This window comes from Gracilinanus agilis, chromosome 1 (genome assembly GCF_016433145.1).
Source record: "Gracilinanus agilis isolate LMUSP501 chromosome 1, AgileGrace, whole genome shotgun sequence".
In the NCBI taxonomy this organism is placed as follows: domain Eukaryota; kingdom Metazoa; phylum Chordata; class Mammalia; order Didelphimorphia; family Didelphidae; genus Gracilinanus; species Gracilinanus agilis.
Genome location: NC_058130.1, coordinates 311,991,812 through 312,018,252, shown reverse-complemented (window position 1 = coordinate 312,018,252; position 26,441 = coordinate 311,991,812). Strand labels below are relative to the sequence as shown.

Genomic DNA, 26,441 nt, shown 5'->3' with positions numbered 1-26,441 from the left:
AATTAATTAATTAATTTTGAGTATTTTCCCATGATTACATGATCCATGTTCTTTCCCTCCTCTCTTCCCTCCCCCTTCCCTGAGCTGACAAATAATTCCACTGGGTTATACATGTATTATTTTTCAAAACCTATTTCCATATTATTAATATTTGCAACAGAATGATTATTTAAAGTCAAAATCCTCAATATTATACCCATCGAACCACATGATCAATCATATGTTTTTCTTCTGTGTTTCTACTCCCATAGTTCTTCCTCTGAATGTGAATAGCGTTCTTTCTCATAAGTCCCTCAGAATTGTCCTGGATCATTGCATTGTTGCTGGTAGAAAAGTCTATTACATTCAATTGTGCCATAATGTATCAATCTCTGTGTATAATGTTCTCCTGGAACTGCTCCTTTCACTCTGCATCAATTCCTGGAGGTCTTTCCAGTTCACATGGAATTCCTCCAGTTCGTTATTCCTTTCAGCACAATAGTATTCCATCACCATCAGATACCACAATTTGTTCAGCCATTTCCCAATCAATGGCCACCCCCTCATTTTCCAACTTTTTGCCACCACAAAGAGCGCAGCTATAAATATTTTTGTACAAGTCATTTTCCTATTATCTCTTTGGTGTATAAACCTAGTAGTGGTATGGCTGGGTCAAAGTGTTTTAAAACCCTTTGCACATAGTTCCAAATTGCCCTCCAGATTGGTTGGTTCAACTCACAATTCCAGCAGCAGTGTATTAGTGTCCCAATTTTGCCACATTCTCTCCAATGTTTATTATTTTCCTTTACTGTCATATTGGCCAAGCTGCTAGGTGTGAGGTGGTACCTTAGAGTTGTTTCAATTTGCATTTCTCTAATTATGAGAGATTTAGAACACATTTTCATGTATTTATTGATAGTTTGGATTTCTTTGTCTGAAAACTGTCTATTCATATCCCTTGCCCATTTATCGATTGGGGAATGACTTGATTTTTTTGTACAATTGACTTAACTCCTTATAAATTTGAGAAATTAGACCTTTGTCATAGGTTTTTGTTTAAGTATTTTCCCCAATTTGTTATTTCCTAAAGGGTATGAACATTATAATAGCTTTTGTACATAATTTCCAACTGATAGACAGGTTCACAGCTCCACCAGCAGTACAATAATGTATCTGTTTCCCTACTTTCTTTCTAGCATTGTTCTTTTCCTTTTTGTCTGCTTTTTCAATCTGAGGGGATTAAAGTAGAACCTAATAGTTATTTTAGATGAATTTCTCCAATTCCTAGTAACTTAGAGCATTTTTCATGTAGTGTAGATGACTTCTGAAAACTGCCTATTCATATCCTTTAACCATTTATTTGTGTAATATAGTTTGAAATCTGATATTTTTAGGCCCTCTTCCTTCCCACTTGTTTTTTTGTCGTCTTTGAGATTCTTTAACTTTTCTTCCTCCAGATGAAATTTTTTTTCCTGCCTGAGAGAGGATTGTTATTAAAGCTAAGAAGGAATTAGTATTCTGCAGGAAGAGATGATCAACAGGGTTAAACAGAGTAGTGAAGAAGAAGAAAAACTGAGAAAAGGCCATTTTGATATAGCAATTAAGACATCATTCATTGGTAATGTAATAGGGAAATTATAAAGATGTAGGATAAGATGGATAGTTGGCTTTAAGAACTGGCATAACATAACTATGTACTCAATAACCTTGAAGAAAGAAGGTTTAGTCAAGTGTTGGGTAGGAAGCCAGATTGTAAGAAGCTGAGAAATAAATGAAAATTGAGGAAATAGTGGCAATTAGTTTAATTCTTCTGGAATTTGGCTTTGAAGGAAAGGTGAGATAGAGGATATGTCTTTTTTTTCCCAATTCACAAATTGGTTTTTCCCCCTTCCTACTTTCTTTCTCCCTTTGGGGAAAAAAAATGAAAACAACCCCCCCAACCAATATGCATAGTCATTCAAAACTAATTTTTGCATTGGTCTATAAATGTATGTGTATGTGAAAGTACATCCTAAGTCTTATTATCATCACTGTCAGGGGGTGGGTAACATCTTTCATCAGAGGGTCTCTGAAATCATTGTAGGTCACTGCTTTGATCAGAACTTTTAAACCTTTCAGAGTTTTTTGGCATTTTTCCTGAGACAAGAGCCAGGTCTTCTGAAGGTTTTTTGTTTTTGTTTTAAGATAGAGGAGGTTTGAGAATGATTATAGGCATCAGAGAAGGAGCCAAAAGATAGAGTTTGAAGAATAGAAAGACAAATGATTCCAGAGGAAAGGTCCCAGAGGAGACAGATGGAAAGGATTGGCCTCAAGGACACAAGAAAAAGGGGCAAAGAAAGGAGAAGACTCTTCATTCTCTGAATCTGGAAGAACAGAGAGTGGAAGATAAATGTGAGGGAATTTAATGTGTAGAATTGGAAAGAAGGAACTGCTGGTGGATGACTTCTCTTTTCTTAGTAAGTGCACAAATCTCCTCTTAAAAAGGGATAGTGTAGGTCAATGGTATCAAACTCAAACAGAAATGGAGACCATCAAGCCATACTTCAGGATCCCTGAAGGCCATATACTAACTTCATTTCAAAGTTCAAAATATTATTTATGTTTCATTGTATTTTATTGACGTTATTAAATATTTGCCAATTATATTTTAATCTGGTTCAGGCTGCACTTGGGAGTGTTGTGAGCCAAAGGGTTTGACACTAATGGAGATGACATGGAGAGAAGACAAGGTTTGGAAAAAGCTGTGGGGAGTGTAATAGAATCAGTCTCATGAAAAAGTAAAAGAATTGTCATGTAGCAGGAAAGGTCCATTTATGAATAGATAGCATATAATTGATCATTGGGATCATATGTGATTATCAAGAGAAATAGTGGCAAGAGAGAGGAGAAGAAAGTCCAGAACTGAGCTGTGGGGGACACTCATGGCTGTGTTAGCTAATGTGGTCTGGATGAAGATCCAGCAAAGGAGACAGAACCATTCAGAAGGAGAACCAGAAGTGTCATAAAAATCTAAAAAGGATAGATTATCTGTGGAGAAGAGGGTGTTTGAAAATGTCAGAGGTTACAAAGAAATTAAGAACTATGAGAATGAAGAAGAGGCCATTAGATTGGGCAATCAAGAGATCAACGATTCTTTGAAGAGAATAGTTTTAGTTGAATGATGAGGTCAGAAGCCATCCTAGAGAGAATTAGGAAGGAAGTGAAAAGAGAGGAAAATGTAAATATTGATTAAGGAATTTAGTTACCAAAGGAAGGTGAGATGTAGGAGGATGCTAGAAAGAATAGGCTAATCAAGTGAGAATTTTTTAAGGGCTTATTTGTAGACAGCAAGATCTGGATTCAGAGGAGCCAGGTTTCCTTCTCTTTTGCTTACAACTTATGTGACCTTGGGCAATTCCCTTAACTTCTCTGGGTTCCTCATTGATAAAATGAGGGGGGTTGGGGTTGGACTAGGGAGAATCTGAGCTTACTTCCACCTCGAAATCTATAATTCTACTACTCCAAGTGCAATTAGATGACCTTACACAGGTAAAAAACAAATACAGGTTTTTAATCCTTTCAGTAGGACTAGCTCTACTAATTCTGTTAGTAATAACACTGTGAACACAGGAGGTTGTATTAGCCAAGGTCAGACAGCTAATGAATGAAGCATCCCAATCTAGAATCTAGGTCTTCTCATTCTCACTTCAGATTTCTTTCCATTGTACCATCTTGACACTAGGAAATGAGGTTAGAGCAGGAACCAGCAGCTTGATATTTCTTCTCTCACTTGTAGAAGTTGGCAGTCTCAGCCACCCACCATGTGGGGGGTGGGGGGGGAAGACCATATGTTATAGTAGGGAAATCATTCATTACACCAGGAGTTGAGGTTTGGTTTCTAATCTTGGTTGAGGAAAGAATTACTTTTGTGGACATTTTTAAAAAGCAAAAAATCCCCATTAACCTTTTATTCTACTCTGGCTGTCAAATTAATTCAGGATACATTTTTCAAAATGCTTAATTGATATTACTGTTTTAGCAACTTTCTTTGAAGAAAAGAATTGCAGTAGCAAGACTTAAATTCTCCATAGGCAAGCACTTAGGCTGTTTTAGATGTCTTTTCAAAAATTCTTTTGATCTCCAAACAGTTCTACCAGGCCTTTCCTTCACCCAGGATTTTACTTTTCAAAGGTAGAAGAAGGATAGTTTCAAAACTTATTGCTCAATAAAATTGGTGATTTGGGTTATTAATGTTGTTGATACTTTTAAAAGCCTTATGAAAACAGAAAACAGTTAATCTTGAAAGTTCTATTTAAGCCTACTCCAGGGGCTTAGGCAATTCTACACTTATCCACAGCCCCATTTTCTGTCTTTGTGCAGTAGCAACTCCTGCTATTTATACCACAACAGTTGGTCTTTTGATTTGTTTGAAAGGGTATTTTAAATTTTTGAGTCGTATTCCAATTAATCCTTAAATCCTAAGGTTGTATGTCTAATGCCCACACTGTTGATCTCCGTGTACAGATAATATAAACATACAAGTTGAAACTCTTCAGGAAAGCTCCTCCCTTATATCACTGTAAAACTTATTTGAATTCAGCTGCACAGTTCTGGAAAGGGCAGAATGATGCTAATAGGGTACAAGTATGATGACTGAATCAGATCACGTATTGAAACTTTTATTCTTTCCTGAAAAAGTACATACTTCAAATTTTATAGGTTGGTATAGAAATTGCATGGTCAGTCATGGTAGTTTCTAGGCAGCTATACTTGCTGAAAAGATAATCATAGAGGTTGAGCTAGAGCTCCCTTTTAGGCCTAGGACTATAGAATCATAATGAAGGAGGAGGATGATCAGGGATTTGTCCCAGGACAACAAAATTTAGAGCAGACTGAAAACACTTGAAGCTCTCTAGTAACTAGATTAGCTTATTAAAACAGGGAACTACCAGATGGCCCCACTCTTTGCCATATCCCAAGTGTGCTATGCCCCAGGCTACCCCTATCCAGCAGCATTGGAGGATGTGTTTTGTATTTTCCCATAACCCATTTGTACTGCTCGGCCCAAACACAAAATTATTATTTCAAGCTCTGTAGAAGAATGTAATAAGTCACATTTAGAAAGCTCTTTAAGTTTATAAAGTAGTATACATAAATTATTTCATTTGACCCTTGTGATAGCCCTATATGTTAAGTGCTATTTTTACTCCCATCTTATAGATAAGAAAAACTAGGGTACAGATATATTTAGTGACTTAGAGATAGGATTTGAACCCAAGTCTTCTTGACGAGTATAATGCTCTAATATACTGCTTCAGAAATTTGCACAGGAAAGAGTCCACTGTTTATAAATATTCCATACTTGTGGATATGGAATGGATGTAGGGAGCAGCTAATAGAGTTCTTTCAACTCTTGCTGCTAGAGGGATTGGTTGGAATTCCTCATTTCCCCACACCCTTGTGTGCTCTTGCATCACCCTCAAGGTTGATAGCTTTGTTCTTCATTTCCTGATGGAGCAACAAAAATTCCCCACCATCCATCTTTTGAGGATTTCTTCTGTTGTGATGGCATAACCAGGAAGCTAGTTAGTATCTTTTGCTCTTGATGCCATGGTAGCTTGCAGGTGGCTTCTACAGAGAGATGACAAGCCTTAATAGTTTTTTAGATCCTCTATACAGGTGATTCCAAAAGTCAATGCAGATTCTAGCTTTGGTAACTTAAAACTACACTACAACTTTTGGAATATCCTGTATTTTATTTTACTCTATTTAAAAATTATGGGTTTTTTTAGCATTCTCTTTTTTATTTTGAGTTCCAAATTCTCTCCCTTTCTTGATTCCCCCCACCCTTACCCCAACACTCCTTGAGAAGGCAAGCAATATAATACTGCTGGAATATCTTGTATTTTAAAGGACTCAGGGTGGGACTAGGCTGTGATCTTTCAAGGTGTAAAGGAACTGTCTGAGTTTTTAAAGCATCCATTTCTCCCCAAGAGTAGCTATAGTTTCTTAAAGAAAAAGCAGACTACTGGAGAAATGACAGCCCCTCTAGTCCTGTCACTCAAAAAGGGGAAGCAAAGGGAGCAAGCATTTATATAACACCTACCATGTTCCAGGCACTATGCTAAGAACTTCACAAATATCTTATTTGTAAATACTTTTCAATATGCCTGGATATGAAGGAGGTGCTATTATTATTCCCATTTTACAATTGAGGAAACTGAGGTTGACAGATATTAAGTGACTTGCCCAGGGCCAATTAGCTAGGCAGCATCTGAGGTTGGATTTGAATTCGGGTCTTCTAGGCTCCTACCCCAGGATTCTATCAACTGTCCTACCAGCTACACCAGGGACAACCTGGAATGTTCTCAGTAGGATAAGGATTGTTTAATGAGGCCCTCCCAGGAAAAGCTGCCTGCCAGTTCCTGGACTGTCTCAGAGACTCAACATGTTTTTCATCTCTTTTTCATTGCCACTCACCACTACTTTTTTAAGTTAGCCAAGTTTGGTGGGGAATTTGTGGGTGGGGTGACCAGGAATCGGTGGTGTTATTTCCTGGGGAGACACATGGTATTGATGCTTGGTTGGTTAATTATTATTGTTAATTCAGGTTAATTTGGTAGGACCATTTTCTAAATGTCATTATAATTATATCTAATATACGTACGTTTGGCATTTCTATTTCCCAACATTTATAAATGAATTATTAACTAGTTAACTAGTTAACTAACTTTTATTCAAAGGGAAAACTGACATATTTATTTGTAAACTGAAGGAAATATATATAAGGAAATATATATATAAGGAAGTCCTTATATACTCTACTGGCCATGCCCCATAAAATCATCTACTAAGAATGAGCCCAAAGTCTGCTGAATGAGATATTTGCCCTAGAATACATATTAATCTCATGACAGGCCATCTTAAGATTTAATTTATACTTTACTTAATTTGTCTGACTGTAATCCCCATTCTCTTTAATTTTCCAGGATCTACTGTGCCAGCCCACAGAGCTGTCCTGGTGGCTCGTTGTGAGGTGATGGCTGCTATGTTTAATGGTAATTACCTTGAAGCCAATAGTGTGCTAGTTCCAGTTTATGGTGTTTCCAAAGAGACTTTCCTTTCCTTTCTAGAGTACCTGTATACAGATTCCTGCTGCCCAGGTAAGCAATACTAACATTCATTTTAGTTCAATCCATTCAGCTTTTGTTAAACAGCCCGTATATGCCAAGTAGCATTAGGAGCTTGGATCTTGAAACAAAAGATTAACAATCCCTGACCTCATGGAGTATATAGTCAATGAGTTGCTGGATCATGGTTTTACTTATTTTCCTCCTTTTCATTTGTTTTGATCAATTAGTTTTCAATAAAATTATTTTCTTTAAAGATGTGTCAGAAGTTGAATTTACAGAAGTTTTTATATACAACTGTGAAAGGTTTTTGTGTATATAAAATTTGTAGAATCAATTCACATGATTTGAGTTAAAGACCAATAATTGAGCATCCCCTGGAGGGGATTTAAAGCCCCATTGAGGCTTGAAAAATCACCTCAGGACCAAAGACTGGCTTATGGGAATTCATAACTCCCCCAGATTTGTGGGTATATATCTTGGAGTAGCTGCAGCTATCCAGAGTGGGAAGTAAAGGAGTAAGGAAAAAGAGTCCTTGATTTAAAGCTAACTTTTGATTGGAAAATCCCTAAGAGATTTGGAATTACTCTGTCTTAACTACCTCTGCTCCCTTTGGCTTCTATATTGTTTTGAGGACAAATTGGTACTTAAATGGCCAGATTTAAACTAAATCTTCATGAGACACTTCCAGAGTTGTTCGGGATGCCCAGGGGAGTGTTAGAAATTTCCTTGTCCCGATCTCTCTAGGTCTAGGACATTCCTGGGCAAGGAGCCAAAACCCTGTGTCAGCAACAAAGTTGAGACCTTTCTTGGCCTGGTCCTTTGGCCGAAACTTACATCCTGGAGATGATATGAGGCTCCCTCTCCCAGTCCCCTAAGGACATAGCAGTATTGGCATGGAGCCAATGCCCAACTGACAAGTCTATTGTGACATGTACTTAGGTAGAACATTAGGTGCCCATTAATGAGAGCAGCAGCATGCCATGTACCACAGTAAAAATAAGCAAAACAAAAGGAAATGTACTTACTGTCAGTTTGCCTGGTCATGTTTTACTTTTTTTTATTATATTTTTGGAAATAGTTTTCCCTCCCTTCCCACTTTGGAGTTTCACTGAAGTTGAAAATAAGCTTACTTTATTTGAAACTTGTCTAATGAGTCCATCTAGTGGAAAATTTTAGAAGTTGTAAAAGTAAAAATCCTTTCCTAGAGGTTATTTTTTCTTAGGCAAATTATTATTAGTGGATCCATTAATTAAGGGTCAGTTAATTTGGTTTCTTTTGTTTAGTGATTATTTTCTACTTACAAAGAGGAAGAGGCCAGTGCTAGGGAAAATAGTCTGAAACTGGAGCCAGAGAAACTGAGTTTAAAATCTGGCTCTACTATTTAATTCCTATGACCTTGTGCTAAATCATTTCACCTTTGTGGACCTTATTTTCCTCATCTGCAAAAAATTAAGGAGTTGAACTAAATGGCTTTGGATATCCTCTCCAATTCCAAAATCTTTGATCCTCAAGTGGACAAAAAACAAAGATGGCATTTACCATTGGATGTTCTATGGTGCACCTGCATTCACTGTCCTCCATGTTACCGTCTATCTTGTTATTTTACACAGAGCCAATTGAATCTTTAGACTTTAGATGTGTTCAGGTATTTGAAGTGTGATATGAGAAATGGACAGCCATTTCTGTAGGTGCTCTGTGTTCCAAAGTGGCAAACTGCTAACTTCCACCTGCAGAAATGGCTGCCCATTTCTGCATATCACAGAAGTGATAGGGAAGTTTGATTTCTCAGTAACTCAACTGTAGCTGGCAGATGGCAAAAACTGTCAAAAAAAATAAACGGGGCAGCTGGGTAGCTCAGTGGATTGAGAGCCAGGCCTAGAGATGGGAGGTCCTAGGTTCAAATCTGGCCTCAGACACTTCCCAGCTGTGTGACCCTGGGCAAGTCACTTGACCCCCATTGCCTACCCTTACCACTCTTCCACCAAGGAACTAATACAGAAGTTAAGGGTTTAAAAATTAAAAAAAAAAACAGAATGAAGCTCACTAAATTTTGGTTCAAGTCCATGGACCACCAAGTGAGGCATAGTAGACAGAGACCTGGCTTCAGATCCACCTGTGTCGCTTGCTCGTTGTGTAACCTTACCTAATAATACCTATTTCATGTACTGTGAGACTCAAATGAGGTAATGTTTGCAAAATGCTTTACAAATTGTAAAGTCCTATACAAATGTCAGTAATTATTATCAGCAGGGCAGGAAAAAGCTATGAGTCAGAGAAAATAACTAACCTTAATGTAGGGATGCTTTTATTAAAAATATTGCATATAGTGCCCGAGATGATTTTCCTATTATGTTCAACATTAGTCAGACAATTTTCAAAGTGTTCTGGCCATTTGTATCATAGCCTACATAGCTAAAGAGGAATGTGAAAGGGGGCACCTGTGTGGCTCAGTGGATTGAGAGCCAGGCTCAGAGATGGGAGGTCCTGGGTTCAAATTTGCCCTTAGATACCTCCTAACTGTGTGACCTATAGCAAGTCACTTAACCCCCATTGCCTAGCCCTAACCACTCTTCTGCCTTGGAACCAATGCATGGTACTGATTCTAAGATAGAAGGTTGGTGGGGGAGGTGTTTGTTTGTTTTTTCAGTTTTTTAAGAGGAATGTGAAGAACTTAAAGAGGAATAAGATGAAAACCAAGGGTAGCTTAGAGGTGAAATGGATGGAGTGCTGGGGTGGGCCTGGAATCAAAAAGACTTCCTGAATTCATATCTGGCCACAAATACTTACTAGCTGAATGACCCTGGATATGTCACTTAACCTGTTTGCCTCAAATGGAAAAATGAGTAGGAGAAAGAAATGGCAAACCACTTCGATATCTTTCAAATGAGGTCACAAAGATTCAGACAAGACTGAAAAATGACTAAACAACAACAAAATATGAGAACCACAAAAATGATTAGAGTTAGAAAATCATATCTACAAGGAAAGTTTAAAATTTAAAAAAAAATTTTAAGCTGAAATGAAAATCCGCAAAAAGAAAATGCTGGTGTGCAAACTATCGATGATTTTTAACAGGCACATGCCTCATACACATAAAGCAGTGGCCCTATCTTTTCCATTTCAGCTGAAGAGATAGTAAGTTTCTATTATTAGTAAAGTACTAAAAACACTTAACAGGAAGATTTTTTTTTCTTAATGGCAAGGTATATTAACCTTGTTAACAAGGGCAAGGAAGGGATCTTCCCAGAAAGTTTTAAAAAACAGAATCTCTTCTAAGTGTGATGTTCTAGGCTCGCTTTTACCTAAAAGTAGGGAAATGGATGTAAGCCTGCAAGGTTCTCCACAGATTCTGACTTGATGATTTGGTCAACATGATTTTTTAAAGCTCATATAAGATATATTATTGGGGGTTTTTTCTGGTTTTCCCTTCTTTTTTTTTTTCAGCCAGCATTCTGCAAGCTATGTCTCTCTTGATTTGTGCTGAGATGTACCAGGTATCTAGACTTCAGCACATCTGTGAGTTCTACATCATTACCCAACTGCAGAGTATGCCCAGTAGGGAATTGGCATCGACAAGCCTCAGTGTTGTTGGCCTACTTAAAAAAGCTAAGGTAATTTGGTGATCACCTGTATTTTCCTAACTTGACAGTTAGGTATACAGATACTCATATTACTTTTATTTCATTGGTATATATCTTCTCTCAGAAAAAAATTATAATCTGCATTAGTAGTGGGGATGGCTAATATTTGATGTTTTGGAAATAACTTTTACTGCAATATTCTTTTGTAATTTTGCTTTCTTATGTCAAATATACATATTTATATATATCTACATGTATGTGTTTAAAATCTCCATTTTTGTAGCCTCTTTCTAGAGATTAAGTATTCCTTAGAGAGTAGAATCTTTTCTGGTAGATTGCTGTGCTGATTGTTTCTTTGGCACATAAGTCTTAATAATATTTACATGGGAGCAGGTAGGTGGCCTGGTGGATTGAGAGCCAAGCCTAGAGGTGGAAAGTCCTGGGTTCAAATGTGGCCTCAGACATTTCCTAGCTGCGTGACCCTGGGCAAGTCATTTAACCCCTATTGCCTAGCCCATACCACTCTCCTACCTTGGAACCAATACACAGTCAGAAGGTAAGGGTTTAAAAAATAATAACAGTTATATGGAATAGAATGTTTGGAGCTGTGATTTGTTATTACCACTCGGGACTGTACTCCAATTTTCCAAATGGGAGATACCACCTACATACTTAATAGGAATGGTTTTTAGAGTAAGTATTCTGTTCTTCATATAAACAGTTACAGTTGACTGGCTAGGTTCTTTGAGTTCATTAGATGAGGGTCATGAGTAGTGCTGACCTCTACCTGACCAGGTTCTCCTTGTCACAAACTGTCGCATTTTAGTAAGTGACTTGGGGAAAAGAAATTCAAAATGAGGAAGGTAGGCTAAATGATCTCTAAAGTCACTTCCAACTTTAACATTTTAAGATTCTACATTAGTAAAGATGGAAATATGACCATTACTTAATATTAAGGTACTTCCAAATTATAATTTTTTTAAAGCTCTTTTGAATTTTCCCCTCAAGATTTACAATCTTTAGACCTGACTAATTCAATATCCTGCTTTGGCACTGACAATTTATAATTTATTGAGAACCTATGATTCTATATAAGGTGTACAGAATAATTCCTGTCCTCCAATAGACAATGCTCTGAATTGGTCAATTAGGATGAACTGGAGAAGGAAGGGCTATTGAGGTCACTGTATTGGCAGTAACCTGATGATTTCTGCCATTTTATCTCAAGTTCCTTCTCCTCCCTCTACACACAACCCATTTGAATTATTCTTAAAATAATGAGTTTCTTCTAGAAATCTACTTTCAAATCACTGAACACACAAGTTAGAAGCAGATGCATTGGTGTGACATTTCTCTAAATTAAAGCCTACATTTTATGTAGTAGCTAATTCCTCCCTATGGCATTTTTTGGCTGTTTCAGAGACATGACCACATTGCTTCCTCTGTCTCCACTTCTCTATTCTCATATTCTTTCATTTTATCATAGCTACCACAGGATCTGCCCCCCCACCTCCTTCTTCCTCATACTTTTGTCTATGTAAATAGATTTTGGTCTACCTGATGATTTCCTAGGATTTAATTTGGAGGCCCAAGCTGGCTCTCCTAGACCCTCCCTGCTGTCACAGGAAATGTTTGCAAGCCTCACCCTAGAGCTCTATCTGTAGTTACCTTTTAAAGATCTTCCCACAGCTGTTGCATTCTAGTTGTACATTTCTTCCTTGCTTTCATTTGCTTACTATGATAAATGGCATTTTGTTATTTTCATCTTTTGTTATTCTGCTTTTGCTTCCATTTTGCTGATGCCATATAGTCAATTAAAAAAAATGCCTGGAGCAGGAAGTGAGGCAGAATGTTTATTTTTTGCTTTATAAGGCATTGGATTTCTCAGATTAACTAAATTGTAAGCAGAATATTTTTGCATTTCTCAGCTTTTCCATTTTCCCTTTTGGTTCTGACATTTAAAACTTTTAATTTAAGTCTGACTGAATGTCATTGAAGAGAACATTCAAATTCACATACTAGAGTGCAGAGTAGTGATGCATATATTTCAATTTGCAAAGACTTGTTTTATCTTTTCTACAGCATATGGGATCCCCTAAAGTCATTTGAGTAGTTCAGGATCTATTGCTTCCAGCTTAAGGTACTGAAGCTTTAGTCCATGAGATGTTATCATTTTGTTATCAAGTGCAGGGAGTGCTTCCATTTCTAGAAAAAAAAAATGACAACACTTGCTGTCTTGGCAGTCTATTCCCTTTTGGTTGGCATGTGGACTCATGAAAACATCATCTATATAAAGCCTAAGTTGAGTCCAATCCCTAACATGTCTTGACCTTGCATCCAGAACCTCATGTCCTGAATCACAGCATTGTTTTCTCTTGTATTTTTCCCTCATCCTAATAATCTTGGTGATCATCACATACATACAGTGTTGTTTTAATTCCCTTTTTTCTTGCAGTTTCACAACTCTGATTGCCTTTCAACATGGCTCCTTCATTTTATTGCCACTAACTACCTCATCTTCAGCCAAAAGCCAGATTTTCAAGATCTTTCAGGTAGTTTGCCAATTCCTGTTTTAAAAAGAAAACTTTGTAACGAGATCTCAGTACTTAGATCTGAGATGTAATTAGCAGAAATGTTTGTTCTTATAAGAATGTGGATTAAAAATGATGCAGTGAGGTAAATGGTTCAATCTGTGCTAGATAAGCACATTTCAAACATGTTCAAAGTATTCAAGGCAAAGAGGACATTTTCTATTATGTTTCAGTGAAATATCTTACTTTTTTGTGAAGGTGAGGGGAAAAATGTTCCCCCATAGGGTAGGGAAATCCTGTTTTGTGTATGTATCTCTTTATCATTTCATTGGTTTTGACATATTTTCAAAGAAAAAGAAATTTCAATTTTGGACCAAGCTGAAAAATTCTTATGAAGTAAACATATATATATGTGTATATACATACATATATATGTAATTAAGTAGAGACTTGAGTGATTGTCTAGGGAACAAGTAGTTTAAAAAATACATTAGAAAGGCCTTTATTACTTTGAACCAAAAGCTGTTACAAAATATATGGAGCAATAATTATGTATGTGAAATATATCAAAACAAAGTAAAACAAAAAGTGAGTTTGACTATTAAAAAAAGGAGACAACTACATAGGGCAGTGAGGTGGTACAGTGGATAGAATTAGGAAGACCTGAGTTCAAATCCACAGCCACTTATCATCTGTGTGACCATGGGCAAGTCACTTCACCCTGTTTGCCTCAGTTTCCTCATCTGTAAAATGAGCTGGAAAAAGGAATGGCAAGCCATTTCAGTATCTTTGCCAAGAAAATTCCAAAGAGGGTCATGAAGAGTCTGATATAGCTGAACAACAGCAACATAGAAAGAAAGCAAATAGAATAACTATCAGAGTGGACCATTTATAAATAGTAGCTCTTATTCTCACATGTGTAGGTCATTTGACTCAACATGTCTGAAATAGAACTCATTATCTTTTGCCCCAAACCCACCCAACTACCAGACCTCTCAATTACTATGGAAGGTAGCACCATTCTTCTTGTCCTTCAGGTTTGTCATTGCAGTATTACCTTTGACTTCTTAACCTCTGTCATCCCACATATCTAATCAGTTGCCAAATCTTACCGTTTCTATCCCCACAGTATCTCTGGAAACCAGCTCCTAATCTCCACTCACATAGCTGTCACATAAGTGGGATCCCTCACCACCTGACATTTTAGACAATTCTGCCTGCCTCAATTCTGCCCCATTCTAATCCATTTCCCACATAGCCACCAAAGTGATTTTCATTAAGCTCAAATCTTACTGGATCACTACTATTCAATAATCTCCAGTAGCTCCCTGGGATAAAATCTAAACTCTGTTTGACTTCTAACATTTTTAGAACTTACCCTCACCCTACCTGTACAGCCTCATTATATATTATTCCTCTTTCTGAACTTTAGAGACTAATCAAACTGGCCTTCTCTCTATTCCTCATCAATCACTTTCCTTTTCCTGTGTCCATGCCTTTGCCCCAGCCATCCTTCTTGCTTGGAATGCACCCCCTTCAAACCTTGGCCTCATCGATTCTCTGACTTCCTTCAAGGCACAACTCAAGTACCATCTTCTACATGAAACCTGTTCATGCTTCCCTTTCTTGTATTTATTTAAACACCTTGTACTCATTTTGTAATTTTTTTTGTTTATACTTATATAAATATACATTGTCTCTTCCAATAGAATGTCTGTTCCTTGAGTGTAGAGCTTATTTCATTGTTTTTGGTCTTTATGACCCTAGCACCTAGTATATAGTATCTGCTACAAAGGAGCTCTTTAATGTGTGTTGATTCAGTTAATATTATTAATTCTCAACACATTGTAGATATTTTTTCTTGTGAAAAGAAAAATGTAAGTAAATCAACAAATATTTGTTGAATATCTCTGTGCAGAGAAAAAAGACTAATTATTTAAATGTAGTCTGTCAGCATCCTCCAAAGATAAGGAATGCTTCCATTAGCTGTCAGAATGGAAAGGAGATGGCTTCTCCTTAGAAGGCAGAGACAAAACACTTAATTGAGATAGAGGGCCCTCTTATTTCAGCTTCTGCCCCTGACTGGGCCACCCTTAATGCCCTGGTGTCTTTGATCTATCATTCATAAAATAGAAATAAAAACTTTGCACAGATGGTTTACATAGTTTTGCAATCCCTGGGAAAAGAGAGTATGATAATCATAACAATAGCTAAAATGTATATAGCACTTACTGTGTGCCAAGCATTACACCGAGCATTTTACAAATATTACTTTATCAATACCAACAACAAACCTGCAAAATTAAGTGCTTTTGATATCCCCATTTTACAGTTGAGGAAACTGCGGCAAACATTTTTTAAAAATAAGCGATTCACTGAGGAACAAAGCTAGTAATTATCAGAGGCTGGATTTGAACTCAGGTTTTCCAGGTTCAGTGCTGTATCCACTGTGCCACCTAGCTGCCTCTACATTTTATTCATATTTTTTTTTTATCCTGGGACTCCATTCTAGGAGCATAGGGCCACAACCAGTAGGCAATGGGTCACACAGTCGCTCAGGGTCACCCAGCTGGGAAGTGTCTGAGCCCGGGTTTGAACCTAGGACTTTTCGTCTCTAGGCCTGGCTCTCAATCCACTGAGCTAGCCCAGCTGCCCCTACTTTAGGTTGCAGTTTCTTTAGCAGATGTAGTTTTTACAGGGTGGGGTTGCTAGCCCCACGCCCAACCCTCCTCCTTTTTCATCCGGGCTAGGGACCGTCCTTGGCCCAGGAGTGGTAAGGGTGGGCAGTAGGGGTCAAGTGACTTGCCCAAGGTCACACAGCTGGAAGTGTCCGAGGCCGGACTTGAACCTAGGACCTCCAGTCTCTAGGCCTGGTTCTCAATCCACTGAGCCACCCAGCTGCCCCATTTTGCATATTTTATTCATATGCTATATTATAATTTGACCAAATAAAAATATTTGAATTTTCCCTAACTCTATAAGAGGATTTGTACTCTAATCATAGGATATTTAGGAACAACTTTGTCTAACTTAGAATAAGAGAAAACAGCTTAAATTCAGTTTCCCCTTATGAGACTTTCTTAGTTGAGATTTACAGTCCTTTCTCAAAACATTCATTTTGGGGAAAAAAACATTGAGCACTGAAAACATTAAATATTTATTGTAAAACAAAATTGGTATTTTTAGGAACCCCCTTCCCATTATACTCTTTTGTGTATGTGTGTGTATGGGGGGGTCCCCCTTATTCCTGTTTTTCACAATGATACAGTGGCCCCCTACTCTCCTACCATCTCTTCTTTGCTAACTACCTTGCTGCTTTGGAGAAACTTCCACCGAGTCCCCTCCACCTCCTAACTTGAGGCTGCCAATTGTATCCCCTCTGATAGCATAATGCTGGGCACCAAGTAAGTGTGCAATAAATACTTTTTCACTCATTCAGCTCACTAATTGATAATAACATGCCTTGTTTCTGTAAAAAATATGGTCCAAGTGAATAATAGGTGTTACTGTGTTTCCACACGGTTCATGGCAGAGTGGGATACGGCATGTTTTGTATCCTCTCCAAGATGACTGACTAGCCCTAAAGTGATCCCATTTGTAAGGCATGTAGAGTGGAATGGAAAGAGCATGTGACAGGATATCAGGAGGCCTGGGTTCAAATCATAGCTCACATAATTACAGGAGAAAAGGGGCAGGTCACATCACTGCTCTGTGACAACTTGGTTCTCTCATTTGTAAAAGGACAGGACAGGGTTGCAGTAAAGATCCTTCCCAGCATTAAATTATATGATGTATATTCAGATCCCAACCTGATCAGTAACAGACTGTCCATGCACATGTGTGGGCATGGACCCCAAGGCCACAATTAAATGGTCTTGGTGAATAACTCAAAGGACAGCTGAAAAAATAAAGTCAAACAGTAACCTATCAGGGAGTGCTACTGCTAAATATAGAAATAGGGCAGTGATCTAGGTATAGCTATAGGAGTGTAGGACACAGGTCATCTACTCCCATATTGCTCAATACCTCCTCTTCTGCTCTATTTGGCCATAAAAGGACTTTCTGGAAGCAGGTAGGTGGATCAGTGGATTAAAAGCCAGACCTAGAGACCAGAAGTCCTGGGTTCAAATCTGACCTCAAACACTTCCTAACTGTGTGGCCCTGGGCAAGTCACTTGACCCTCATTCCTAGCCTTTGCTGCTCTTCTGCCTTGGAACCAGTACATAATATTGATTGCAAGTTGGAAGGTAAGGGTTAAACAAAAAAAAGATTTTTCTTGTTTCTTTCAAACATTTGAAACCTTTGCAAATGGATGATTAAAGTGGAATTTATATTTATAAAATCTATGCCCCCCCAGACTGAACAGAGATGTCAGTATTGTATTTTCCCCCTTTAAACAGAGCTATTAATATCTACATGTGTCATACTTTTTTTTTATTTTCTTAAGATATCAACAAGCATTCACAATAGGTGTTGGCAGCAAGAATATTCAATAGCTTTTTAAACAAATATTCCATGGTCTGGCATCTGTGTCAATAGAGAAAAAGCAGGTGGCATGAAGCATGAGTTATAAGATAAAATCAGATCATGAATCCTGTGGCAATTCCTGAGAAGGAAGAAAATAATGAAAAAGCCAGAATAGAGTACATGTAAGGATGCAAACTGAGGGGCCTTCATGATCAGAGAGTTATCCTGTATTCAAAAATATGAAAATGTTCACATAATAGTGGCTCCAACCTTGGTATCCCAGAATGAAGCTGGCTATGCCACCCGCCTTCAGAGCTCTAGGGGAAAACTCTGAGGAATTGGGGGTGTCTTTCTCTTAAGTTATTGGTTCAAGCCCTCATTCCAGTGGGTTCTTCCCATTCTTACCAGACAGTGATTGATACACCAGTTTTAACAAATTAACATCAATTAGGTTCAAAAAAGATGTTTATTTTGAAGACAAAGCAAAAATAGAAGTACAAACATTTCTCTTTCTCCCAGAACAACACTTAAAGGGACCCTCTCCCTTATAGCGATCCCTAGGGAGAGGAGCAAGAACTCGGCCTTAACACCATTTCGATATAGCACCCCCCTCACCCCTAACTCAAAAGTTTACTTTCAGATGTGGCATTGATCAGTGGGCAGATGACTCTGCTTCTCTACTCCTGTTAGCTCTGGCTTGGGACTTCACCCCTCACCTCCTGACTCCTGGAAAATCCCAGCAGAGACTCTAGCTCCCACACTCCAGTGATCACTTTGTTGAAATTTGGAAGTTTATAAGGTTATCACTCTCTACTTCACTAAAAACAGGAAAGAAGAGATGCAAAGAGGCAAAGAACAGGGACGTGTCTTCATAAATCACATGTTGGCTCCAGATTAGAAGAGCCTTTCCCCTTATAGTCTTCCTAGAACCAGGCAAGGAGAAGACAAACCATTCTCTGGAGACCTAGGGCACATCATTTCCAGCTATGTAACCAATTGGTAGACTTCATCATGTGATTAGCAGACCATAAGCAGGTACACATTGTGTGCATGTGCTCCAACTCAGGGAGGAATGCACTTCCATCATACATCATCCCACTGAAAGACAGCATAACCTCATGGATAGAATATTAAATATTAAATCTATAAACATAGGATCATGGATTTGGAGCTAGAAGGGATGTTAAAAGACATCTAGTCCAACCCTCTCATTTTACAAATAAGGAAACGGGTTCAGATAAGTCAAATGGCTTGTCCAGAGTCACACAGGTATTAAGTGTCAGAGGTGATGTTTTATTTATTCTTCAGAGCTGGCAAGTCACAGAATATCTAAAAGATAGGGAATGTTCTTGCCAACACACGTTGTCAGCATTTGGGATACTGTAAGAACACAATAAAGCTTGAAATAATGTTCAGTACTGATAACTGCCAAAAAGGGGGGAAAATACTTCCACATGTAAATTCCATTGTAATCCTCCATTTGTCATTGCCATTTAGTCATATCTGACTTTTTGTGACCCCACTGGGGATTTTTTTAGCAAAGATAACTGAAGTGATTTGCCATTTCCTTCTCTCATTTTCCAAATGAGGAAACTAAGGCAAACAGTTAAGTGACTTGCCCAGGGTGTCCATGGCTAGATTTGAACTCAGGACTTCCTGACTCCAAGCCCAGCACTCTTATCCAGTGTACTACCTAGCTGCCCTATAATCTTCCATTTACAGTGGTTCAAAATGTTCAGAAGAAAAGGAAGATCTCTTGATATAGTACTTAAATTATTGACTGAAGGGCTTTGAACCTCAGTTTGTTCCTTGTGATAGGTGGTAGGCCAATAATCTCCCTCTTATCCTTGCAAAGGTTAAATTTTTCCTAACCCTCTCAGCTTCTCTACTCTGAAAAACAATTTTCTTTTTCTTTTCAAACTATCCTGGCAAAACAACAATGAGAAGGAGAATTGCCCTACGCCTACACTCCCAAACTGACCTCAGCATGTCCCAGCTTCCCCAACCAAAAGTGTTAACTCATTTGCCAAGAAATCCCAGAGCTGAGTCTCTTCGCTCTATGAATTTTTATACTGAATTAGTAATTTTCCTTTCTTTGACCTTGAGCCCCCAGCCAAGAATTGCCTTGGTAACTATGACATCACTCACTACCAAAACTCTAAGACAACAACAGCTGACCAAATCTATGAAGGTAATATCGTCCCATAAGAAGCATGACCAAATGTAGGAGAAGAGGAGGTACTGAGCAGTGTGGCAACTGAGGACCCACCCTCCTGGCGGTTTACCCAGATCACTGCCCTCTTTACATAATTAGCAGTGGCACTCCCTGATATACTACTACTGTGTTGGACTATATTTTAATTATCCTTGGAGTTCTACACTAGGATCTTATTTAATGGTGGCTTTGGGGTTCATTCATGTACACGTATATAGTCTGTCAGTGACCAGGCTGGGGTTGGATTCAAATCAAAGGATTTGATGGTGGGAGGGATCTTTACCCCACCTCTGTCTTGTCCTTTTATAAATAAAGTTTGTAAAAGTTCTCACAGAGCAGTGACATGACCTACCTATTCTCTAACTGTGTAGGCTGTGATTTGAACCCAGTCTCCTGATTCCCTGTCACATGGTCTTTCTACTCCACTACACATACCTTAGAAATGAGATGACCTTAGGGCCAGCCTGAGATGCTCTTTTAACTATAGACATCTTGGAAAGAATACAAAACAGACCTGCTTTGGTTTTCATTGAAAAAACAACCCCCACAGATCTGTTATTTATTTCGACCAGTGGTGTCAAACTCATCTAGAAACATCCCTGTGAGCAGCATACTAGAAAAACCTCTCACATAACATTAACGTTATATTGCATTATATTTTTAATTAATTTTGTTAAACATTTCTCATTTTAATCTAGTTGAGTCAGCAGGCTGTGAATGTGACACCTTTGCCTTAGACCATGTTTCTCACAGAAACAAAACATCTTATTATGAATTATTGAATTGAATGAATGATAAAACTTTTATTGCATACTTACTTTATGCCAAGCACTGTTCTAATTTGTAGGGATAAAAATTGGCAGCCTCAGAGAGTGGGGGACCCAGGGCAGAAGTTTTTTCAAAGCAGCAAGGAGGTTAGCAAGGAAGAGGCAGCTGGAAGGTAGAGTCACTGAATGAGTGTGAAATATAGGAGTAAGCAAAAATAAAAAGAGACTAAATAGTGTAATCCTGGGGCATGTTAAAAATGCTGCTTTTGTTTTAAATAACATGTTTAAATGCTTCTGTCCATAATAAATATGATGCATACATAATAAATCAAGAAGACCCAGATTCAATCCTGATCTCTAGCACTTACTAGTTGTATGACCTTGGTAAAGTTTTATAACCTTGCAGATAGGGAACATGGTATGGTAGAAAGAGTCCTGCATCTGGAGTGAGAAGATCCAGGTTCAAATCCCATCTTGTTCACCTATGTTACCTTGAATCAGTATCTGATCCTCTGTTTCCTTAGCTGTAAAATGAAGGGATTTAGACTGGATGACTTTTAGAATCTTATATCTAAATTTGTGACCTTTTTGTTCTCTCTAAGACTATGAATTGTCAATGAATGTTCCTACTCCAGTAAAATCAAAGGTCATTATTGTCATATTCACTATGTTAATGTTATTGGTCCCCAAGCAAAAGAAAACTGTTGTTTTGGGCATCTAGGTAAATAGCATGGTTTTAGCTTATATAACTCAAATTTCCATTATGGTTTAGATATGAAGAAAGGAGCAATAGTTGGCATGTATCTATAATTTATATGTATTGGCAGATTACCAAGTCATCTCTGACATGAAGCCTTGAGATCTGATTGGAATTCTGCCTCAGACATGTACTAGATATGTGACCCTAGGCAAGTCACTTAATCTCTCTCCACCTCAGTTCCCCTATCTGTAGAATGTAGATTATAATAGTACTTGTTTCACAGAATTGTAAGGATCACTTGAGAAAATATGTAAAGCATTTTTCAAACATTAAAGCTTATTATTCATTTGGATGAAATCTAGGTAAAAAATTAGCCCATTTTAGAAATTAGGGAATTAGTTTACTTAGAAATTAATACTTTAGAAATAAAAATCAGAAATTCATAACTTAAATGCTGAATGAAAACTTTAAGTCCATAAGTTATGAATACTTAAGCTCTTAAATAGAAAATTAAATTTTAACCTTTCTAAAAGGAACCTTCTTGAGCTGAAGGAGATCCTCAGTAGCAGAGAGGTTGGTCATTAGATTGTATACTTTGTGTAATGGTGTTATAAAGGATGAGTTCCAGCATAAATTTCTGAGCTGTGTATCTTAAAGTAGCAGTTAATCCCAAGGAAGTGCAATTGGTAGGTTAAACTAAAATGACAGCTAAGAGCTCTGAAGATTCTTTGATTCTTACTGTTGCTGCAAGATTTGGAACAAAAATTGAGCTCTAGCCCTGTTGCACTGCACAATGACCTTCAATATGGTTGAATTTTTTAATGTTACTTTGTACTTCTTAGGCAGATACCTAAAATACCTAAGATCTAACTAACCTTGTGGAACCTAGACAGGAGTGAAGTCCTTCATCATAGGCCCTTGTGATTGCCTCTGCAAAGCTTCATTTTTTAGACATGCCAGTTTTTCATTTTTGCTTTAAAAGCTATTGTTATAGTTTGAATTGTTAAGGGTAAATTCAAAAGCAGGAAAGATTTGACTTGGGTATCTTTCTATCTCCTCTGTCCAGGGATTCTTGAGGCCACCTCAAGAATTTCTCCTTCTGCTACCTCCTCCCCATTTTCATTTCTTCCTCCTCATCTTGGCTCCACAAAAAACCCTTATTCCTAAATGATCTGACATGGTAGAAAGAACACTGACTTTGGAGCTAGAGCTCAAATTCTGCCTTGAATGCTTTGAATCCATTACTAAATTTCCCTAGGCTTCACTTTTGTCATGTCAAATAATAACTAGAATTTATAAAGTGCTTTAAGTTTTACAAAATGCTTTACAAATATCTCATTTGATTCACATAACAACCTTAAAAGGTAGGTGCTATTATTATTCCCATTTTTTTTACAGATGAAGACACTTAGGCAAACAGAAGGTAAGTCACACCCAGAATCATACAAGAAACTAGTGTCTGAGGTGGTATTTTTAACTTGGGTCTTCCTAATTCCAAGCCCAGTGCTCTGTCTAGGGGACAAAGCCACCTAACTGCCCATAAATGAGGCCAAGAAGGCTTCGGATTATATGACCTCAAGATTTCTTCAGCTCTGGATCTCTGAGCCAATGAAATACAACTTTTAAATTTCTAACTTAGTAGAAACATTATTCTAAAATGCAAATAAAATTTACCTAAATCTGAAGTACAGTCCTATTATTCACTCTCCTTCCTTTTTTCCCTCTTCTTTGTACTTTTCCCTGATACTTATCCTTTCTTTGTTCCTCTACTAGTTTCTTTACTTCTTCCTTAGCACAGTGTTCAGCAATGACTTTTTGACTTCCTTGACCCTTACCATTTATTTGCCTCTAATATAAAGAACTAGGTGGCAGAGTGGATAGAGCAATGGACTTTAAATCAGGGAGACTCATCTTCATGAGTTTAAATTTTACCTCAGACACTTAGTAGCTGTGTGAAGTTGGTTAAGTTATTTTAGCTCATTTGTCTTAGTTCTTCATCTGTCAAATGAACTGGAGAAGGACATGGCAAACCACTCTAGTATCTTTGCCAAGAAATTTCCAAATGGCAGCAGGAAGAGTCAGACATGACTCAAACAACTGAACGACAAATATAAAGAGCTCTAGGCTAGAAATCAAGAGATCTGAATTCTAAATCCTAGCTCTCTCAAGTACTAACCAGGGTGGGGGTTGGGGAGAAGGGATGGAGGGTGAGAGAATGTCTCAGAGAGTTCTAAGTGGACTCAGTCTCTACAACCTACCCACAATATATCCTTTTGGATTTGGTTTCCAGGGCTTTGCAGAATTGGAACAGCTGGCAGGGATAACTGCTGTTGAGCTTTGCTACATTAGGTTTATTGTATTCTCCCTATCCTTCAACTTACTTGCTGCTACTAAGTAGGTTTTAGCTAGTGATGAATTTGGGAAACCTGAGTGAGGCTAAATGAAGACAGTTTTCTCTTACTTAGATTTCCAGTTTTAATAGATCAGACAAGAGAAAATTACATAGTCTCCAAAAGCTTCCCTTGGATCTGGATTTCCAATAGAACCCTATTATTATTAAATATCTTCAGTTCTTGAGGTTAAAATATTATCTTTTGAAATATGATTACATGAGGTAGTAGATAGAATACCAGGTCTAGAGTCAGGAGTACCTGAGTTCAAATCTGGCCTCATACAATTCCTACTTGTGTGACCCTGGGCAAGTCATTTAACCCCAAATGCTCTAGCCCTTACCACTCTTCTACCTTAGAATTTATACTTAGTATTGATTCTAAGACAGAATATAAGGGTTTGGAAAAAAAAGAAAGAAATATAGTTATATAGAGGTGAAAAAAAAAAGAAATACAGTTATATAGAGGAAGTCTTCATCATTCCTTGGTGATTCACTTGGTCTGTATGTTACATCACTGCACTGCTTTTATGCCGTGCCCCAAATGAATTTTATTCCTTACCATTTGCCCTTTCTCTTTTTCCTTCCTCGTAGTACCCTCAATCCAGATGCTTTTGAGTGTCAGAAAGCCCTTACAAGTGGGCTTTTCTCTAGTGAGCTGCTCATCAGACATTATCTCCCCTCTCCTTCTCTTCCTAAGTACTGGCTAGTTACCTCCGATTTCATCAGAAGCCCACAGAAAAGCAGAAAAATCCCAAACCAAGATAAAACTCCCCTACCAAGCACTGTTTTGTTTCTCACTTTTGAAGTTTCTTGCTAATGTGAAAGATATTTGGTGCAAAGTTAACTATTAGCCAGGAAACAAGTTTTTTAGTTCCTGGTGTTTTTTTTTCTCTCTATATCATTCTAGGACTTCTCCATTCCTCCTCCTTTATATCTGGAAAGTATCCCCAAGAGCATTCTTTATAGTCAGTATCGTTTGGCCTGTTTATATGCAAGAGAGCTTGGGTTTGAGTCCTAGCAGACGCTTCCTGTATAGTCCTGAGTGAGCCATTTACTCTCCCAGAACCTCAGTTTTCCAACTATAAAATGGTAGGATGATATTGACACTGCATCAACTCACATACTTGTTATAAAGAAAAAGCTTTGTATAACTGAAAATATTGCATGGCAGAGTTGTCATTATTTATCCTTGGCCTGATAGCAGCATTATAAAGGAATTCCAGTAGACTCAGGAGAACTCTTTAAAACTAAGGCAGACTTGAAGGAATAATATTTAAAACATATTTGAAATGAACTTTTAGACCCTTTGGTTGCATGTATGTGTTTTTCGTTAAAGTACTTCATATCTAACACTTTTCCCCCCCTAAAACTTTTAGCGGAAGAACGCAGTTTTGTTGAGATGCACAGATGGCCATCCAACATGTATTTGAAACAACTTGCAGAATACAGGAAGTATGTTCACTCCCGGAAATGTCGTTGCATAGTAATGTAACCTGAAGATTATATTTTTTAATTTGATTATGAAGACTGGAAGATCTGTGGGCACCAGTAAAATTTTAGTAAGGACAGAAATCAATACATCTCTGTTCAACAAACAATAATACAGTACAGTGTGTGCTTGTTAGTTCTCTTTGAGATAACTACTCTTGTGGTCTTGAAAGGGATCGAAATACACTATAGGCTAGAATAAGGTTTTATCCCAGTCTAGAAAGCTGCTGTGCAGCCATTTCTTTTTAAAACCCTCTGTCACTTCAGAAATATTATAAACTTCTGAGTAAGAAATGTTTAAAACAATTTAGTTTTTGTAAAACCAGTTGCATAGTATTAGTAAACATAAATTCCATTATATCTAATGGTTGTGCTAAAATAGGGGACATTGAAAATTTTTCTGTGGCTAATTCCATAATGGTAAATTTCATGAATCTTTGCCACTTTCCAGATTTGGGGCTGCCTTAAGAGCTGCCCCAGAAACATAGACATATTGCTTGAGGTTTTGAAAGTAAAATGCCATTTGTATTCATATTTGAATTTGTGTCAAGTGAGCCATCATGAAGGGATATTTTAGGATTTTCTTCTCAGTTACCCAACTTTTCTCCAACCCCCTCACCATCTCTTTGGGCCTCTGGTGCTTCAAACTGGATTCCCAGTGGGGCAGAGAATGTAGCAATGTCTCAATGTCTCTTGCTCATATGTTCCCTTCTTCAGAAGAATCATTACCGTAAAATTAAAGGGGAGGAAGGCGGAGTGCTGGAGGGAAGTTTTCATGGTAGAGAATTACTTGACTTTCACTAAGGTGCCACCTTCCAGGGTCCTGTTTTGATAGGGCAGCCCAGGCCCACCTTTTGTAGGTAAGTATGAGAGTACAGTGACCTGTCGAAGTTTTGCAACTTCATTTTCTTGGTGCAGATGACCACATGTGTGATACTGATCAAAACAACTAATACTAGGAAGGTAAAGGTGTTAAAGACATTTACAGGCAAAGGTATCTCCTAATGTTTTCACTAATAAATACGCAAAGGATTTTTTTTTAATTGTAAATATTGAGCTGTGTCAGGGCCCTTAGCCACATGTAGCTCAGCACCAGGGGTTTGATGACTAGAATCCTTCTCAAAAACTAAGATTGTGTGGCTGATTTTAAATGACTATGTGAAGAGTATTATTAAGACTCTTTAACAAAGGAGTCAGAAAAAAACAAAT

General features: G+C 37.8%; 1 protein-coding gene across 1 annotated transcript in view; it reads left to right on the top strand.

Moving 5' to 3' along the window:
• The window catches only part of RHOBTB3 (Rho related BTB domain containing 3), a 91,345-nt gene extending 66,042 nt beyond the window's left edge, over positions 1-25,303 (top strand). Inside the window, exons 9-12 of the mRNA XM_044662712.1 lie at positions 6,948-7,121; positions 10,536-10,702; positions 13,128-13,224; positions 25,121-25,303. Coding sequence (XP_044518647.1) covers positions 6,948-7,121; positions 10,536-10,702; positions 13,128-13,224; positions 25,121-25,236 — 554 coding nt within the window. The 3' untranslated portion in view covers positions 25,237-25,303. The remainder of the gene's footprint in view (positions 1-6,947; positions 7,122-10,535; positions 10,703-13,127; positions 13,225-25,120) is intronic.
• The last annotated feature ends 1,138 nt before the right edge of the window (positions 25,304-26,441 follow it).